At 44.7% G+C, this 20,789-nt stretch overlaps 1 protein-coding gene across 4 annotated transcripts in view; it reads left to right on the plus strand.

Moving 5' to 3' along the window:
* LSAMP (limbic system associated membrane protein) overlaps positions 1 to 20,789 on the plus strand; it is a 990,108-nt gene that overhangs the window by 868,592 nt on the left and 100,727 nt on the right. For all 4 annotated transcript variants that reach the window (XM_077174291.1, XM_077174290.1, XM_054653635.2 and 1 more), the window contains one exon: positions 9,187 to 9,312. In XM_077174291.1, coding sequence (XP_077030406.1) covers positions 9,187 to 9,312 — 126 coding nt within the window. The remainder of the gene's footprint in view (positions 1 to 9,186; positions 9,313 to 20,789) is intronic.

Here is a 20,789-nt window from a genome sequence, read left to right on the forward strand (position 1 = left end):
CTGGCCACAGCAGGGGAGTTGGAACTAGATGGTTTTAGTTCTAATATCCATTCCAACCCAAGACATTCTGTGATTCTGTGTAAAAGTCCCAGTATGGATTATTATCTTTGTTCTCCATACTTTTAACTGAAAGCAAATCCAGCATTTCCAAAGTGCTGCTGTAGGTTTCTGCTCCTCCAGAATCCTGAAAGCAATCTTGAAAGGTGGTTACAGCAAGCTGTCCTGCTCCATTTTGCTCACTTCAATGTGTGAAAAAGGAAAGCCTGCTAATAAAAAATATTCTACATGTACCACATGCATTTGATTTGAGTGAGAGGCTTGTCACTGCAAAGCTGCCTTGGTTGAAATTGAGCCAGATCCTTGGGTATGTGGTATCCACAAGACACTTTGAGAGCCATATTTATCACCCTGTGGCTTGTCAAAGAGGATGTGGGATAAACCATGGGCAGTCAAGGGAATCTGAGAACAGCCTTTGGAGAGAGATGGCCTCTGTGTGGATGTTCATCAGTGCTTCATGATGGTTGTTCTGTTGGTTGTACGCTGTCCCTAATGAGCTGAATATAAGCAACAGCACAAGATCTGAAAACAAACAAACAAAAAAATTGGCTCTGTTTCTGTAGCCAGAGTGGGGTATTAGCTGAAATTAAATTACTTCCCCACTTGCCTTATTAGGACCTTCTCTGGACCTGTACCTCTTGCCCTGGAATGACATAGGCTTTTCTCTGTTATTTTTTCCTCCTCATACCTGGCCAGTGCTCCCAAGTCTATGTCCCGAAGAAGGAGTTAGCAGGCAGGAGACAAGGGCTGCTGGGACTCAGTTTAAAACCCATAATCTTGGGGGTTTTCTTCTCAACTGACTAATAAAGCATTCCTGTTCTGGCTGCAGCATTTCCTTGAAGCCATCACCCATTCTTGCTGCAAAAGGACTTGTCCAGAGGTGAACAACATCATAGGAGAAGCTCCCTTGGTTCTGAATCAAGCCCTAGAAAGGCTGCATCTTAGGACTCAGCTGTGTGCCATATACATCCAACATGCTTAATGTTCCTGTGAAAAGGTTCTTCTTAAGAAAATTCTCAGAAATGTCTTTGGAGGACCTGAACACTAAGGACTAACTTTTCTTACAGGATTTCTCTTCCAGGATGGCTGATTATGTCTGCAGAAAGAAAGATTTTGTATTGTTTCAGTCCCATAAGTAAATACTTACCAGATTTAAAAAGAACCGTCTAAGGGAATATGTAAACACACTTGAAACAAAGACCAAAAGCTGTGTACATCTGCAGTCCTTAAAATGTTTGGGATTAGGTGGCATTCCAAGAGTTAATCCCTGGGGATTAGCATGGCAAGCACTTCTGTTGTTGTTTACACATGTCCTGTGAGGAAGGCTGTGTTGTCACAGCAGGCTCCTCTAGGAGGGTTGGCCATAAAGCTCTTGAAGTCAGTTTTACAAGCAGAAAGAACCATAGCAGCACAAACAAGTGCAAGTGCAGAGAGCAGTGCTTTAAAGACAGGAGCTGCAGATGAGTGGCATAAATTCAGTATGCTAATAGAAAAGAAAGGGAAGGGTTGTAGCAAAGAACTTCATATGCAGAGGTGCATATCTGGTGATAAGCAGATATTGGGCATATGCCTGGCTTGTGTTTTGTGCTTTCATTGACATGCTGAGCAGATAACTGAGAACCTGCTCTCCTGAACTGCATCAGGATCCAAAAATGTGGGTTCTGTAAACCTGTGCTTGGGGAGGGCACACCAAAAAGCCAGATGTGGGTGAAATACAATCAGCACTGGGTAAAAGCTGGAGCTTAGGCTCAGAGCTGGAGCTGCTTTAGAGTGCAAGGCTGGCATCCAGTTTTCAAGTGGAGGTGCTGGGCTATGAACAAGAGAGAGACTGCTTTTAACCCTGACCTATCCTGTCACCTTAGTGCACTGATAAACAAGGCTGGATTGAGACTGAAGATGTTCTTTTCTGTGTTTCTCTCAGTGTGGAAGCTAAATAATTTCTCTCTTGAAAATTTAGTGGAGACAAGTTTATAAAAAGTAAAATCAGTGATAATGAGTGTAAGGAATTGAGCCCAGTTCTGTGCTGTCTTTTCCAACAGCTCAGGAATGGGACAGTGCAACACGTTCACACACTGTGCTGCTCTCTGCTAAGAAAGAAAGAATGTACTGGAAGGGCTTTACATGCAATGTTATGTGGAAAAAATAGTCCAGACACTATTGGATGAGGCAGAGCATTCCTTTAAACAAAATGTTTTGGCTTGTAAGCTCTTACTCTTCAGTGTGGTGTGCTCTGACACGCTACCCAGCTCATGGGTAGCATTGCACATGGCTTTGATTTACAGGATCCTGTCTGCTTCTCTGCTCCTAGGCAGTGCAATATGCACAGTCCCCATGTGGATTTTAAACAATTTCCTGCCTGGCGTCTCAGCGGGTGAGGCTCCAGCTGCTTGATGGGGGGAGCTCACCAAGATGCAGGCCCAAGTTCGCAGCCCCGTGCCTCTCTTTGCCTGGCCTCTCTGGGCTTCAGCAGTGATGCTTGATGGAGATCAGCTCGAGTGGCGCAGAGCAGTGGGGGAGCACACTATGGGTTGGGAACTGCAGATCTTTTAAAGCGGTTTCCATGCTCTGGCTGTCACAGACTCTTCCCTAAAGGCCACGTGATGAGGCACTCCCTTTCAGACAACATAAAGAGGGAATTTTTACACCTTGTGGAAACTCTGTAGTGTATTTTGAGAGGTTTTTGTTTCCCAGGGGATTAAAAAACAAAACCAAGCCTTCAGCGTTTGCCTCTACTTCACAGAAGCTTTAATGCTGAGCGAGGTATTGGCAGAGTGAAACAAGCCTAGCAGAGTGGAAGGTCAGAACGCTCTTTCAGAGTCCACTCTCTTTAATGAAGTTCAACAACTTCCCTCTCTGCCCTCTCGCTCTGCTGACAGCTTCGTCTCCCTCTGGCTGAGGCTGCAGCGTGAATCAGACCGTAAAAAACACATCTTGGATCTGATGTCACATTTCTTCTGTAGAATGCTTCAGAAACATTATCATGCCGCATCCCAAAGGGTGTCTGAATTTTACTTTCCAGCCCTCAGCTTGCTCCCTTTGCGGACTTTAGCATCAACAAGCTGTTTCTTGTTACGGCTGTAAAGAGCTGTGATTAGCCTGCTGCAAGCATAAGAGGGAAATTAAACCATTTAGTTGTGTTTAGCAGCTCAGCCCCTTCTTCAGGTTCTCTTTTCACCACCTAACACTTTAACTAAACAATGACTAATGAGGCCAATTTGCTGTCAATTAATTGCCCCAGGAAAGGACCCCTAATTGTGGTGAGCAAGGTGGCTGTTCTAAAGTACTGAAGAACCATATGATGGTCAGCACCCCCCCTACCTCTGCTTTGGGGCTTATTAGCGTTTTATATAAAGTGCTGTTAATTGGGATCTGGGGACAAGGAAATAAGAACTCTCAAGGCTAATTGATAGGCACCTGGGGAGGGTTTTAGTGGCTGCAAAGTTCCTTTGACTTTGGAGAGAAGTCCTGATGTTTTCTTTTTTTTTTTTTTTTTGCCCTGAGAGCTGGTGACTCCTGTGTATTCGTGGGTGGGACTCTTAATTTTAGCCAACAGATGGGGGTCCTACTAGCCTACAGAGAGGAAGGAAATAGGCTGGGGGAAGCAGCTAATGAGGATATATGGAAGGAATTGAGAATTTTTCCATTTGTATCCAAGGTGCCCTTTTTCGGACAAGCAGTTAGACCACTTAAATGAAGCTTATGGGCTTTCTTAGGCAGTTGCAATACTGTTTGCATCTGTGTCTTGGAGGTATTAAGTATCTTTTGCTGTATTATAGGTCTGTAGACTGGGAATAAGAGCTGTATTTTTTTAATGATTTTGTGACTTATTGACAAAATACTGTACTGTTGAGCAGTCTTGGAATTGTAGACTGGGGAGTAGCTGCCCCCACAGTGGTAAGCTCCATCCAAGGGTCTTAGGTGTAGGACACTGTTTACCCAGAGGGAAGAGTCCAGGCATCTGACTGAATTTCGTGTGAGTGCATTTACATGGCTCAGGGTTTTCTAACTAGGTGTCCACTCTCCCTCTGTTTGCATTTTTTGTTGTCATACCCGACTTGAGTTCTTAGTCCTGTGCTTCCTGCCCTTTTCTCAGAAACCCATCCTCCTGCTGCACTGAGGTATCATGTGAAGCGCCATGAAAGCAGAGTGCCATCAGTGCAGGAGCCAGGGACTATTGCCCCCAGCCTGTGAGTACCCCTTGTACAACTTCTGCTAAGCAGTGGTTCCCACTCCTGCCACTTTGTGCCTGTGCTGTGTCTAGGTGCTCTGGTGCAGGGATCTGAATTGTTTGGGAGCTGTGGCATAGGTCAGGTTCAGCATAACAACGTTAGGAAAAGATCTCTAGAAGCAGTGCTTTAGCAAGGGTGGCCTTGATGCTTTCTTGTGCCATCCCCCATTGCACCCCTGGAAGGGCACTAATGAGCTTGTCTCCTGCATGTGAACTCATGTCTCTTAACCTTTGGGCTCACTCATTTACTGACATTAGGGAAGTAGCACTGCTCCTTGCCTCCTTCCATAGCCTTGAATCAGAACACTGATCTAGCCCGCCCACACCATCCCAGGTAATATCTCAGGAGGAGTTTCGAGCTCTGAAGGGCTTTGGTCATAAAAGGCAAGGATAACAGCAGCAGATGTTTGTGTGTTTGCTTGTTTGTGGTTTCCTTGCTGCCTCGCGTATGCAGCCCCTGGTCTGTAATAACTGCTATAGCGGGTGTTTTTGTGGAAACAAATCACCTGCTTTCATCTGGAGAGCAACAGTGATTGTGCTAGGGGAGCATGATCTATTTTTCATGTCTCAGTCTTTCTTATTATTTAAATTAATGTGAGTTGCACTTGTCACGAAGTGAAGGATTGACGGCAATTAACTAGAACAGCCTCGGTGCAAACTGTTTCTGCACAAGCTAGTTCTACCCAGCTCTGTCACTGTATCTTTCTTGGGACTTAAAATCTGCCACACCAGCTCTGACCTTGTACCCCTCCTGCCCTGCTGCCCTCCCAGTCCAGGGCACCCTACAGTATCTCTGCCCTTGTCTCGCTCCTGCCTTGCATCTCTCCTTCTCTTCCAATGTGAGCTTCTCTCATGGAGAATGGCCACTGGTTACTTTGGGATTTGTTATTTTCTGTCAGTGACATGGAAAATGAGATGCTGGGCTGGCATCCCCTGGTGTGGGTGGGGCATCCTCCCTGTCTGGGGATGGAGGAGTGGGGTACTACAGTGTGCTTCCTTTCATGGCTCTGCTCCCCACCCCAACCAGGGGCATCCTAAGCCCATTGTAATGGATACTCAATATGATTTACACTGAAAGAGCAGAAAAATATGTCAATCCTATCTTTTTCATCAGTACCTAAGACCCTGGCAGTGCTTTCCCATGGTCCTTGAAGCCAGATGGGTCCAGCAGCAGCCTGGTTCCTCCTGAAGTAAAAAGCTGTTAGTCAAATTATGAAAATGCCTGTAAGTGCTGTTGAGCTGTAGTATTTGCCCTGCTGTGGGGCTGCAGCTTGTGGGTTTGCCCCTGCTAATGGTTTGGAGAGACCAGTCACAAAAGAATTTTCCACTTGAGGGTCAACAGGAGATGGCTGGGAAAATGGAGGCTGTGACACCCAGGAGATTCTGGTCCCGGGAGGTTTTATTCTCAGCAATCCTTCTTTCAGCAGTCTGGGACCTGTGAAAACATAATACAACCCACACAAGGGGAAAAATAATAAGGTCAAAGCTTCTCATTTTAAGGTTGTCCTAAAAAGGTGTGTGCAAAGTAATGACAAGTGCCAAGGAGGCAATGCTAGCTGTTGCTGGTGCTGACAGTTCTGGCATTTTAACATGCTGGCTTGACGCCCTGAAAATTAAAAGTCTCTGACTTTTTATCTGAGTGAAATTATTGTCCACTGGCTTTGGATTCTAAACAGATGAAGCCAAGCCAGGTTTTAAATTTAGAGGGAAATTATTTCCTGCCCTATTCCTCCTTGTCTTAGCCTTTCCTTGCCTTCTGACTGAGGTGCCAGCTGAAAGGAACCAGCCATTATATTCCTAACAGGATTTCAGTCTTGGATGTCCTTTTCACCCTCATCTGAAAAAGTGGCAAGACAGATATGACCATCTGGACACATGCTCTTCCTCTTGGGCATTCAGTAGGCATGGTCAAAACTGCTTGTACTGGCTGAGTTTACTTGATCCTCTGTAAAGTAAAATGTCTTGACGGCTTTGGAGAACGGCAGTTTATACATGTCCCAGCTGGAGCTCTGCTGCTGCCATGTCGTGGCTTTTGCTGCTCTTTCCTCAGCCATTTTGGCTGGCATTGCACCATTCTACTAGGACTTCACACTGGCCCACAGCTTCACCTGCTAGTCCTGCTTTAGTCCTTGGTTTGTTGCATGGCTTTTTTTCCTTACGCAAATGTTAACACCTTGAGGTTATGTTCATATTCCCAAAATGTGGTATAGCCACTGGTTTTAGTCCTGGGCTCTCCTTACCCAGTGAGCACCATGGATAAATTGTGCCCCAAAGTCACTGTCCTTGTGTCCCCTGACAGAACACCTGGGCCACAACTTTTGCAAAAATAGCAGCATCTGATGTTCTTTCCCAGACTAAGCCCCTTTGTCCTCTCCTGTGTATGTTGGTCTTCTATCAGGTCTGAGGTGGCCCTCCAAGTTGCTTTGTTCTCCGTAAGTAAGAGTAGTACTTTGGATTTTGGCACCAGAACTTTCAGGGCTCTGCCAGCCTGCAGATCTGCTAGCTGGAACACTGAGCAGGTCTGTCCTGAGCCATAGGACAGGATGTTCCCCTCATCCACTGGAAAAGAAAGGAAGGGAGTTTTCTGTATCTCCAGGGATAAGTTTCCATCCCATCTCTGAGGAGCCCTTTTTGAAAGTAAAAGCTTTTCCCTTATTTTCAGTCAGAATTCTCCCTACATTGCAGCTCATGTTAGCTGCTTTTCAGTGTTCACCGCGCACCTCTGAGAAAAGCCTGCCTCTGTCTTTTCTGCACATTCCCACTCACTATTTTTAGAGAGCAATAAGATCTCCCTCAGCCTTCTCTTCTTCAGACTGAACAGACCCATCTCTCTTAGGTTCTTCCCATCTTGGGAGCCTTCCAGTGGACTTGCTCCAGTGTGTCTATGGCCTTCTTGTTCTGGGGAGCCTGAAATTGATCTAGTACCTGAGATACTGTCTAATAGGCACCATGTAAAGGGTTTTAGATGCTTCCTTCCACTTGGGGGGTTATACTCTTGCTAATACAACAGAGGACGTTTGGTCTTTGCTGCAAGGGCATACTGCTAACTCATGCTGAACCTGAAGGACCCCCACGTGTCACTGCTTGAGCCTAGAACTTTTTCCCTTCCAGAAAATATCAATGTGGTTGGTCCCTAAAGAGGGACTGTTATTGTGAGGTTTATTCTACCTGTCTAACACAGTATTGCATCTTCCTAATCAAGTAATTGGTAACAACCATCAAGGAACAAGAGTGATGCTGTGATATCTCTGATCCTTACATCTGAGCTAGTGCACCATCCACAGCTGGGTGCTGATACTTACATCTGAGCTAGTTCACCATCCAGAGCTGGGTACATGCCAGCCACTGCTTTGCAATTCTATTTCCTCTTTGCAATTCTATTTCCTCCTTTCCCACCTGTCTTTCTTAGAGAGCCTGTATCTGAGTTACATGCCAGTCCTGAGCTGTCTCACCCCAGCTCCATCATCCCGATGGTTTTTCACACACATTCCCCTGTGAATCTGTGTGAACATCAGATTCCTGCTGGTTTTCCACCATGATGCTTGCACTGGTGCACAGGCATTTGAGGTGGGCCCCCAGCTGTCGTGCTTTCACAAGGCATGCAAAAGCCTTCCCCATTGTGTTGCCCCTGGCTGCTCCCTCACTGCCCTCTGCATTGTCACTTCTCCACATGTCACAACAATCCTTCCCCAGTGCCCCTGGCTTCAATCCCTCCTTGCCTGGCTGAGTGAGCCTGTTGGAAAATAGATGTCTGCCTCACTTTACTCTACAGTACCCTTCCTTCACGGGGGTGCCATGGCCATAGATACTCAAACGTTGTCCTTGAGTTTGGGGCCAACAGAGAGGGGCTAATGAGCTGTGGGTTGTAAACAACATTCCTGTGAATCCAGCAACACAGCTGGAAGTAGTGAGTTGCTCTCTTCAGGCTTCATTTCCTTTTCCCCACCTAGCTTATAGACAGTGTTGCCTCAAAAGCACCATCAGCCACTCCTGCCAGGCAGGGGGAAGGGGAAGCTGCTGTCTGTTTACTCTGTGGTAAGCAAACCAGAAAATTATGTTGTTTCATTCCTTGCTACGCACAAATTTGGAAGCTGAAAATATATTTAAAAAAAAAACTAGAGGATTCCTTTTTAGTGAAAATCCCTCACCACCTGACATGGGGTGTGAAGCATGGAAGCAAGACATGGGTGTGAGAGAGGAAAGACTGCAGCAGCTGGCACAGTCCACACCTGGAAGTGCCTCTTCCGGTCCCAATTCATGGTCACTCTGGTGCCATGACACAAACTCAGCTTGGAAAGTTTTTAAGGATCTTGAATGTCCATGTCATGGCTGATCTTGTGAATCTTAAAGATTCTACTGTGCCTTTGGTGCTCTGCCATGGGTGGTGCAGTCATCCAGAGACTGCCTACTGCAGGTAATCCATGGGGGATCCCTCTTGGCTGAAAGGTGTCACAGAAACCAATAACTAATTCACCCTTTGAGTCAGTGCTTTGAAGCCTGGCATCCTGCAGGAGGATGCAGAACTCCATCTGGGACTCCCCAGAGTGTAAGAATTAGCTGGGATGATACTTGGAGCCTGCTGATCCCTTCCACACAGCCTTGAGGTAGGCAGGCAGGTCCTGAGAAGTCATTTTATGAAGACCTCCAAACTTGTGCAAACACAAAGCATTGCAGTTGCAGCAAAGGCTGTTTCTAGCTGTAGACCCTTGAAATACAAACTACACACCAGTACATACTACTCTGATGTAATTTCAGAAACCCAGCTAGTAGTGAGAGGGGTGCAGCCTGTGAGGTGAGTTTGTGGCTGCCTCTGGTTAATAGGTAGGTAATTGATTAAGCCAGGCAAGCTGCCCTCCATAATTCTGCTTATAACAAGGTCAAACTTTCTTTTGTCTTCACAGTTCCACCAAAGATCTCCAATATCTCCTCGGACATCACCGTGAATGAGGGCAGCAATGTGACCCTGGTTTGCATGGCAAATGGGCGTCCTGAGCCTGTCATCACCTGGAGGCATCTCACTCCCACAGGTAAGAAATCCAACTGGATTCAATTTGTGAACTGTACAGTAGTTCCCTTCTCTTCCAGCATCAAAGAAAATTTCAGTAGCAATATAGGCAGCTATAGAAAAGTGGCAAGAATCTTAAATGTACTTCAAGCTTGTTTTGAAGAATAAATTCCCAGGCACAATAACCAAGTTTTCCAAGTGAACAAATGAAATTACTTCAATAGATGCTCTGCAGAATTGGACCTGTAATTCTATTTAGCTTAGGTCTTCATCTAGTTGTCCCAATCTCTACTGCTGGTAATGCACAGCACAGTGGTGGAGATGAAATGCTGCTGGTGCTAGACTGAGGGAAAAGGATTTCTGTTGAGACACTGCATAAAAGAGGTTCTTTCTGAAAACCATGGTATTTGCTTCCTACTGATTTGCCTTAAAAGGGAGAGGCAAACAGTGGCCCAGTTTATTTCATACTGCTCTCCACTTTGGCAGACAGCCAAAAGTCCTGTGTCTTCTTAGGTGACTAAAGAAGGCAATTGATCTTCAAGGTGAGTGAAGAGCAGGATGGTAACAGAATAATGGAGAACTCACCATCTTTGTTCTGCTGTCTGACTGTGCCCTCCATGCTCAAGGATGTGGCAAGGTTGGGAGGAGAATGTCTTTTTAGTAGCCAGACTGTGGGGTTAGCAGCTTGGGTTGCAAGGAAACCTTCAACCCCTAAAGATTTAACAGTAGGATGAATACAAGAGGTAGGTTTCTATCCTTCTGTATCATGTCCTTGGAGGAGAGAAAAACTTTTATCTGATTTCTTTTCCTATCAGATATTCTTTTATCTAAAATGCATGGGAAAATCATTGATTAGCCCCATATGAACGATCTTCTGTGGTACTCTCATATATATAAAGGGTTAAAGAGGATTTGAGGAAGGCAAAGAACAAACATTCTGCATGTGCTACAGATAGTCCAGCTTTCTATTGCAGTTCAACAGCCAGAAAAGGGGAGAAAAGTGAGCCAGAAAGTGTTGCAGAAAGAAAGTTGGAGAGAGAAAGGTAGAATGACACATTGGAACAGAGCTTAATCTAAGGGCTACATCCAGAACCCCCTGGATTTGGAGCCTGTGGTTGAGATTGGGGTTACTTAAATTTCCTGCCTTGTGTCTTCAGCCAAACCAAAGTTCTCCTGAGCTTTCATGTATATGAAAGCTAGATATGCAGTCTGTATTTCTGGCCCATTTCTTGCAGTACCAAGAGAAAAAAGATGGGGAAAGCCTGCCAAGAAGAGGTGAGAGCAGGGCTGATTAGGGGAACACTAGTCATCTGTGGTATTATCATCACATCCTGACTTTCCTCTTCTGGTTTGTTTGTTGTTTTTTTTTTCAAAATTAAGTATGACTGTGCCATTTACATTCATAGGAGAAGAGAACTTATTTTTTTTTCATCTTTAATTATGTATATAGAATCTTCTGGCTCTGGTATTTCTGTTCTTAAGGTTTACTTCATATCAAATCTTCCATATTACTGCTGCATCAGTCTTTTCAGTTCTCTTTTTTGTATCCAACTAAAAGATACTCCCTAGTTACTCTGTGAGCACAGCCTAACCCTGAGTTAAGGGCGTTAAATCTTCATGAAATCTAAGATCTGGTACACATGAGATGCTTTCTTCAGAGCAGTGAGAAGATTCTTGTCCTGACTCATCATTTTGGCTGTTGCTGCTTTGTGGGAGTTGTTTTGTTTTTTTTTTTTTATTTGTACCACCTATTTCACTGTATCAGACACAGAATTTTTTTTCTCCTTTTTTACAAAAGTCTCCACAGAACAAATCCACACTCTGGCTATCCCCTCTAGTTAGCAACAGAATTGAAGAATCCCATCCCTACTCTGACCGTGGGGACAGTTTTCTTGGCTCTGTTGTTCAGTTTTCCAGCAGGTTCCTTCACATTTTTTCTCCCATGCTGTGTGTCTCAGAGGTGTTGCCTTGTTAGCATCCCTCAGCACCATCTCACTGACTCCTTTCCAATCCCTCCTCAGTCCTCCTCCCTACAGTGAAGCCTGCCAAGCACCTCCTGTGTAACAAACTAGAGGTTATGATGAAGGGCAGGCAGTCCTCAGTCTGTCACCTCCATGTGTTACTGATTGTGGTTCTTTCTTTTTCCCCATCTGAACCCATCTGCTGTCTTTTACAGATACAGAGGAACTGCTTTCAGGCAGACATCAGATCTTTGAGCAGGATAAAGCCCAGTAAAACACTTGTCTCAAAATGGAAGACAGAAGGGCTTCTTTTAAATGTTTTCCTTGAGGTTGACAATTAATATAAATTCCAAATCCCTTCCAGAGCTGCTGCTGTTGAAAACGTGTCTTATCTTGGAATCTCCCTTTTCCAGAACTGCAAGGCATTTTGGCTCCATTTATGCGAGTTTTGAAGCCATCTGCTATGCATCAAAGAGCTATTTTAGATCATTGTAAAGGTTTCGAAAATATATCCCTCTCCTTCAATGTTTTTCATAGTTAAACTTGAGACTGAAGAACTGGAATAAAGAGTTATTGAGCTTGTGTGGGAGATTTTGAATGGCCAGGTAGTGGAATTAAACCCGTATCAGGGGGCGAGAGGGCCAAATTACATTTTTCTTTGTGCACTCTCCTCCAGGAGTTCATTAGCAACTTTGTCTGCTGTTTCTTTCATTCATTGACTTCATTAATAGAGTTTTTTGGCTAATTACTTGAGTTAGGACCACAGAAATGATTGAATTCTTGTTGGCTGGGAAGTGGAAGATACAAATGCAAAGGGAAGGCAATGTTGGTACTTAGGCAGAGAAGGTAGGGATGCATGTGATAGTTCATTTAAGTGCTGCAATCATAGCTTAGTTATCTGCCTGTCTGGGAAGCTAAAAAATTGATTTATAAATTGCTGTGTTGCTTCCTGTTCTGGTTGTTCAGTGAGCAGTTGAACCAGACATTTTTCTCACTTCAACTATAAGTCTTGATCCCCTCAAGCAGCCCACAGGAAAAAACCTCTCCTAACCCTGTGAGAAAGCTAAAGTGTGACTGAGGTTGATGACTGTAGCACTGGCACCTGGGAGGAAGGCAGGTAAGGGGAAAAATACTTTAATAATTCAATGGAAAAAAGACAATACAGATCAGCTTTAATTTGATGAAACTGGAATGACATTCCTTGGAATGATGCAAGTCCTTGCTCTCCTCTTACATTCCTCTTCAGATGATTGGCAGATTGTATTTTGACAGAGCAGGTGGAGAGAGTCACTGAGACCCTTTTCTTTTTCACCTGAGAGGCCAACATTGGCAACCTGGTCTGAGTAGTTGTGGATTTAACAAGCATTGTCTGGGAGCACAAACAGCTTCATTAGCTCTTCTCCTCCGGCCAGCAGAGCTCTTTTCTGGGATCACTGACCTGCACCTTCCAGCAGCAGGCCAGCAGGTCCCTCCCTGCACATAGTCTGATCCCTTTTCTGTGATTCAGGACACAGCTGCAGGCTTGTTAAGTCTGCCATACCTGATGACTTTTGCCACCCTGGTTTGTGATGGTAAGCCATGGCAAAGACCGTAAAACTGAAGATCTGAACTGGATTTGTCAGAAAACTGTGATGTGTTCATTTAGAGTGGGGGTGAGTATTGATGGTGTCCTATGCAGTCTGCATGAATTAGCAGTTGCCAGCATTAGGAATACTTCACTAGGGAACACTCCATAGTCTCATCTCTTGAAAGGGACAAAACCCAGTTTCTTTGTACCAAGAGTGGGTGGTACCCTATTGTTTTATTCTCCTTAATATTAGCTCATTAACCTGCCTAATCCATGCCCCACAAAGGTATAGATTATTTTTTTTCACTGAATGCAATAACCTCAAATATCCCATAGCCGCACCACATCCTGGACAAAGTCCTGACCAAGGACCATTTATCACGTATCACACTTACATGATCTGTGAGGGATACCACAGGCAGCCTACCCATCTGTGGGTGCTCTGTTTTCCCTGTACCTTGCACCAGGATAACAACTAACATAGCCAAAAAAAGACTCCAGTGAAATAGTTCAGAGATGGTAGCCAGTGCCTGCTTTCAAGCCCATCTTAGTTTTTCTTCGTGTCTCTACTGACTTATGTTTATTCAGGCTAATGTGTCTTCTCCCTGCCTGCAAGCTGCTGAGATCACAGTCCAGAGTATAATTTATCATTTCTCATCTCTATGTCTTATTCAGAGTCAAGCTAGGTGCCTGGTTGACTGAAAAAGAGCTTTCTGGGAAGAAGAAAAATTAATGTACATTCGTATCCTTACCAATGAACTCTCAAGGGAAGCCCTAAAGAGTAGCCTCTTGTGAATCGGGTTTGCAGCAATACAAACATGGGCAGTTGTTGCAAGGTCTCTGGATTACCAGAGATCTCACTGCTAATCCTTTTGCTGTGCATGGGCAGGCAAATGCAGAAGAAAAAGCCATCTCCTGTCCTGAGAAGCTTGTACTTGAGAGCTCACAAGAGCAGTACCATTTGTGTTTCTGCTTCTTTGCCACAAAGCAGAGTGATTGAAACCTTCCCAAGGGCCTTGCTTGTGGGTGCTCTGGTGAGTGCCTTTAGCACCCATGCTGATGGCAGCCTGAGAGCTGGTGACAGGGAGACAAAGCTATATTGACTAAAGTTGAATTGAGTTACCAGCTGAGGAACAAGCTTCCCTTTTCCTAGAGAAGCTACAGAATATGAAACCTGTATAAAACACTGGTATCCCATTATGGATCCAACTTCTTGGCCTCAGCCCACCAAGGCCACTTGATGGAGAAGAAAACACTCTGGATTCTTCCAAATTCCACCTGACAGTCTAAAGAAACCCACTTTGGCTCAGAAAAAGAGCTTAGTTATTACAGTGGTAATCACAGCATAAGAAGGACCAGTCTAGTGCAAAGCAGATAAGTATTGATTGCAACACCCAAGTTTCATGTCACAGCATAAAATGAAAGGAGATGAGAAGGCTTGTCAAATATGCCAGCCTGATTCTCCCTAGAGGGTGCTAGAAATTCACATTGAGTCTTAGGGAATTTACCGTAGCCTGGGAAGTTTAGGAGGGATAGAGAATACAGAACTGTGCCGGCATGCCCTGTGTAATTGAGATGGTATACATATAATATGTTTATAAACAGCTGTAGAACTCATTGCCATGGAAAGTTATTTAAAGATGAGAACTTGGCAAGACTCAACCAGCTTGTGTATTCCTGAGGATAATGTGAACAAATCTGGATATTCTTGTTATTCACAATAAAAATATTGAAAAGGATGTTAAACTTCATGCTTTGGGGCTCAGAGATCAGGATAAGACCTAAAATGAAAGAGACAGATTATCTCACACCCCCGCTCACTTGTGTATTTTCCTTCAGTGCATGCCAGTCTCCTCGTAGAGCTGAGCATTGAAGCAAGAGGAGACAGAGAGCTTTCTGAAGGCATGAGTTAAGAAGGCCATATTGGTCACAATGGGCAACTTCACTCATTATGTCCTGTGTTAGCTTGCTTTTCATTGCTGCCTAAGTCCAAAGCCTTGTTGCTTCACTTAGTATTGCACAGGGAAACCCAGTTTATGCCCAAAGAAAGTAACAAGCAGAAAACCCTCAGCCAGAGTCACCACAAGTCAGCCCTGTGGTCAGTAGGTAGCAGTGGGAAACAGATTTTCTGGTTATCTAAAGCATTTGTATTTAGGCCATCTTTCTGCTGCTCTCCTAAAACCTTAGTAAAACAGTTGTACAGGAAAGCAGCCTTGTTTTGGGAAGCATGGGGTGGAGTTTTTTTTGTTTGGATTTGATGGGGGTTTTGTGGCATTACTGTGCCAGTTCTTATTTCACAACCTTCCCCCCATGAAACTGTCTCAGGAAACTTGAGGTTTACAAGATGTTTGTTTAACAAAACTGAGGCAACTGATGATTTTTTAAACAGATCTCCTTTTCCTCTTTTTTTTTCCTTCTTTCATGTTCAAAATACTTTCTGGTAAAACATCTTCCACAGAGACCTTGCACTTTACCTCTTATACACTCCCAGTTTGTTTTAGCACACTTTCTGAGATGTCTTTTTCTCTCTATTTAGTCTTCATCTTATCCAATATGTAGAGGAAAAAAAAAAAAAAAGGAAGAGGATGCTGGCTCATAAAGAGCCTGGGAAACAAGCCAAACTTTCAACTTTTTCAGGTCTTCTCCAGAAGGCATCTAAAGTTGTTTCAACCTCTATTTGCTTCCCACTAACACTTGTTCCACATTTCTTATATTTTTAGAGGACTGTTTTTCCTAGGGCCCACAAGCTAGATCCACATTGCCTCCTTCCTCACCTGTAACAGACTTAAGTTGTGATGGTTCTCTCTCCTCAGCACACTTTATCTTCTTTCTTCTATGCCCAGCAACACATGCACTGCACAGGGATCCTTCCTCTTGTAATCACCTTGCAATAATGCCCCATTCAGTTCCTGTGGACTGTGATGCTGTTTCAGTACAAACACAGTTTTTGAATTAAATGTTCACTTTTTTAACAGCTTTGATTTCTCTCTACTGTCCCAGGGCAGAGAGGGAGAGCAAGGCTTCATGAGTATTTTGGCATTTCTGGGGAAATAGACAAATAAAGCTGTTGTGAGGAGGAAACTTACCCTGCTGCCTACAGCAGTGGTTGGAGAGGAACATGTGGAGTCTTCTGGTCAGTGCTTGTCTGCTCCACCTCTGGCAAGCTTGTCTGTGCTGCTGGCAAGATGTGGCAGTTCTGTACCAATTTAGTTGCCTTCCTGCCACATAAAAATGATAAAAATGTTGCTCCTTGCAGCAAGTTGGAGTCTGGTAGAGTTGCCTCCTTTTTATCTTCTCCCAGATGGGTACCAATTCTAGTTGGTCATGCTGTTAACGTCTTTTCCATGGCATTTTAAAGGCTGAGCTGAATTGTGCCCATATGAAAACTTTCCTCCACCTACAGAAAAGCAGCATTTTTCTAGTTCACTGCATGCTGTAATATTACTGTCTTTGCAGTGCTGTGCCTCCACCCTCAAGCTTAGTGATACTCAGTGGGGACACTCCTGTTTAGCTGGGGCTTCCAGGAACAGCTAGCTGCTTTTCCTCCCCCACCTCCATGAGCCAGTCTTGAAGGATCCCAGAGGGCTTAGATGTGGGAGTGAAAACTGAGCACCCCAGAAGATGAGTATCCAAAACCTCCCATAATTAATGATGACAGGAAAAGGAATTGCCACGTGCTTTGACAAAAAGGATAGCAACAGCAGCCTAATGAACTTTCCATTTCTCCATCATTCCTACCCATTCCACAGACCCATTAAAATCAAGGGACTTTTTTGTCTTGACTAGGACAGAAAGAGGAGAGGTCTCCTAGGCCTGCCCTGCTGAGACTGGTAGATGCAGCCCATCTGGCTGCCTTTCCTACCAGCCTTCCTCATTCTCCAAACACCATTTAGCACTCAGGTAGTCAACTGCAGTAAAACAGAGTATCTGAAGAGAAGGTTACTGAGTGCAGGACACTGATGAGGTGTGGATCTGTGTGTTGCTGTGTCTCCCTCTAGTGATCTGAACTCACAAGTCTGCTTTGGGTCCTTTGTGCCTGGAGCTGCTGGTTGGAGGACAGAGATTCCCTGGGTTCATCAGAGTAAAAGGTGAATATTTTAGGACTGGGTCCCATTCCCCCTGCCATCCGGAGGTCATATTCCCCATTGGCAGCTCTGTGTTTGCAGCTGTAGTTCACATCTGGAAATTTAAATGTGCTTGTAAAGATACAGAGAGGTTGACTGTGAATTAAAGAGAGAAAAAATTCATAGCATGTTAAATGGAATAGTTTCAATTCAAACATCCTTAAGAAAGCTAGCCTTAAGAAGAAAATGAGGAGGCTGCAATTTTTTTCCCTTGTAGCTGTAATCTATAAGTGGTTTCACTTAAGGCAAGCATATTTTTCACTCTCTCTTCACAGCAGGAGAGAGAAACGCTAATAAAAAGGGAAAGTTAAGGTAGTAGCTTATGCTTGGTCCATGCTTTCTTTTTTTTTTTTTTTTCATTTAAAGGGAGAGACCACCATTTTGTTATTATGCTGTTATGTGACTACAACTGATCTCAGTGGCTGCATTGACTTCAGTGCATGATATATTCTGCACTGGAGCCAGACCTAGTGTCTCATCTCAGGACCATGGTGAGCATGGATGACAGCATCTACTGCAGCACACAGGTCCTGCCAGGACAGGATATCTGGAGAGAGTTTCCCTCCAGACAGCCCCAAAGCCTTCACCCCTTCAAGCATCTCTGGCACAATTATCCTACTGTCTCTTGCCTCTGTCTCCACCCCTACACCAATCCCAATCATGAAGCTGCTTATATGTTCCAGCTCTAGTGACAGCTGGAAAATAGTGTGAGAGAGAAGAGCAGGGTGTAGGGAGAAGCGAATTATTTGCTAGAGTCTCCTGCATATGTAGATAACCTAGGGCAAAGAGAAAGCCAGCTTTAGGGGCAAGATATCCTGAAACTGCTTCAGCAAGGTCAGGTGTCACTCAGCCTCCTGCAGTGTGGAGCTTTTCTCCCAGGCCTGAATACAGTTGTAGTGGAAGTGGGAGTCTCCCAGCTGAAGGCACTGAGCTATTTTGGTAACGCCAGGCTGTGACAGACCCTGGTGTTGTGAACACTTGTGCTCTGTTTGCTTCGTCAGCCTCCCTTCTGAGCCTTTCAGAAATATGTCTTCACAACATCCCTCCCTTTCCTGTCTGAAGAAAAGTGTGAGAGACTGGAAACATGATTCAGGGGGTTATTTTTTTCTTAGGAGGTGCACATACAAAAGTATTGTTCTTATTTCTTCTTCATATCCTCTTTTCTTTCGGAACAGCACCTGAAAAATACGACTCTTCTGATGTACTCTGTATTTTTTCATGCACTGGCTGAACAAATCATCCTTTCTCATACACTCCTAGTGAGTGCCCACCGCAGTGTTACTGCAGCAGAAGAGCAAAGCAGAGCGGCTGGGAGGGGATGGGGAGTGCAGGCCCATCCAGGGGAGCAAGAGCTCTGGTCTGATGCAGCCTTTGAATTTCACACCCCATTTGGAGTGACTCAAGCCATTGGAAAGACGAGCATATCCTGCCAAAGGATCAGTATAATCTGCAAGGTAGAAAAGTAATGCAGGTATTGATGGTCTGGAAAAGGCAGTGATCATGGGAGATTTCAGTTGTGTTGGCTGAGGGCAGTGGCAGATTGGAAGGGTCATGAAATGAGGACAGGACCATTTTATAGCACTATATAGCACATTCAAAGAGCCCACCCCTTGTCTGGGCTGGTATCCCAGAAAAGACACCAGTGGGAGATGAGTTTGCTGCAGTCTGGGGAAGGCAAAAGCAGAGCAGTGCAGTCTCCCAGGGGCTCCTCAGGCTCCTCATAAGAGTGCCTGTGGGTCACTGCCCTGTTGCATGTGGCTGGCTGAGAACTGCTGGCAGGATCATCCTAATTACGAGCACTGTAATGGTGGCCATATGTCACTGACACCCTCCTTACCTGCTGTGCAGCCTGTAGATTTGTAAAAGCTGCATGAGTATGCAGGTGCACACTGCTGCATGCATTATTTGTGAGCACTTGACTGTGTGTTTATTCGTGTTCACCATGCTGCTGTCTGTCCATGCAGTTTGCTGCACAGATAAGCTTTTTCATGTTTACCTGCCTTATCCACCAACCTCAAAGGCTTTCATTTCCTTTAAGGTAGAATTGTGAAACATAGCAGTAAGCATAAAAACTAAGAGCAGAGTACTTGCCATGGTTCTGTACACCTGTCCTAACCCTGGCTGTACATGCTAAACTACAGCTGCATGACAGGGTCAACGATTTAGTATTTTTAGAGTCAATCATGATAGGTGACAAAATTTCAGAAGTTCCCCAAACTACAGAAGCTCAGGTCAGACTCCAAACTCTTCCACTCCAGCCTCTCTCTGACATGCTCACTTTTATCTACTGCATTTATCTCTGCTGTACTTGGGCATCTTCCAAGCAAATAAATAATTGGATCCTGCTTCTGTCTCCCCTTCTGCCCAAGGGACTTAAAGTTAATTTGTGCTGACTGTTGGGCTTTGGGTATGTGGTGGGTTGACCTTGGCTGGATGCCAGACATCCACCAAGCCGCTCTATTGCTCCACCTCCTCAGGAGGATGGTGCACAGAAAAAAAATAAGATGGAAAAAACTTGTGGGTCAAGATAAAGGCAGTTTGAGAAAGCAAAAGCAAAGGCCACTTACAGAAGCAAAGGAAAACAAAATATTTATTTTTACCCTCTAATTGTCACCAGCAGGCAGTCTTCAGCCCCTTCTCAGGAAGCTGGGCTTTAGTACATGTAGTGGTTTCTTCAAAAGACAAACATCATAGTAATGAATGCCCCCGCCCCTTTCTCTTGGCTTTTATTGCTGGGAAAATGCCTAATGGTATGAATTGTTCCTTTGGTCAGTTTGGGTCAGATGTCCTGGCTGTGTCCCCTTCCAAGATCTCACTCATCCTCAGCCAACTGGTGAGGGGGAAATGTTGAGACAGCCTTGATGCTGTGCCAGCACCCCTCAGCAGTACAAAATACCAGTGTGTTATCAACACCTTTCTAGTTCCCAGTGCAAAGCACAGCACTCTGAGGTCTGCTGTTGGGGAAATAAACTCCATCTCAGCCAAACCCACTACAGCAGAGAGGCTGCTGTGACAGAATGAACTCGGGGCACATATAGGTACGTGGTCCTTGTGCTGTGAAATTCAGTGACCCCATTTCCCATGGGGAGATCTGCAACCATTTGACTGCTATGAGGAGGATTCCTTGTGGCTCTTGGGAGCTCTCCAGGGGATGGCACTGGTAAACCCATGTTCCCTAGATATTTCTTCAGCAAGCTCCACCTCTGATGCCTGGAGCTGCCTGTACCATAGCTTGAGTGAAATACAGACCCATGGAGAGGGAAGTCACTCCTTGCAAGAGGCTGGGATGGGTCTTGGAGTCCACACACAGAGCAGAGCCTATAAGGGACTTGGGAACAAAGAAAATTCACATTTGCCGTGCAGCATCTCCTGCATGAGACCCAGGGAAGAGGAGGGAAGGAGACTGTTAACTTGAACAGACAAAAGTAATTAGAGGACTAAAATAATAGATTAATGAGCAGGCAGTGTCAGGGGAACTTATTAATTATCAGTAGAGGATTTCCTTCAGTGTGCAGCCTGGCCGAGGGCATACAAGATAGCAACTAAAACTCAAGTCCCATTTAAGGGAGTTGCTAAGGAATTAGCAGCACTGGGTGTCTGGAGAGCGATAGCAGAGGTTGACTTAAATGCTTCCTTTGAATCTTGTGTTCTGTGTGGCTCAGGTAATGGCTGGGGATGAGGGGGATCTGGGAAACACTAGATTGTATCTAACCAATGTTAATAATGGCTCAATAAAAATGCTCTGATAAGAACACATTAAAGTTGCACCGTTAAGCACTCACAAGCCTGGTAAGGTTAGATTTAAGGTTACAGATGCAACCTTAACTCTTCTCCTGCTGAGTGTACC

Source organism: Agelaius phoeniceus, chromosome 2 (assembly GCF_051311805.1).
Source record: "Agelaius phoeniceus isolate bAgePho1 chromosome 2, bAgePho1.hap1, whole genome shotgun sequence".
NCBI classification, from domain to species: Eukaryota; Metazoa; Chordata; class Aves; order Passeriformes; family Icteridae; genus Agelaius; species Agelaius phoeniceus.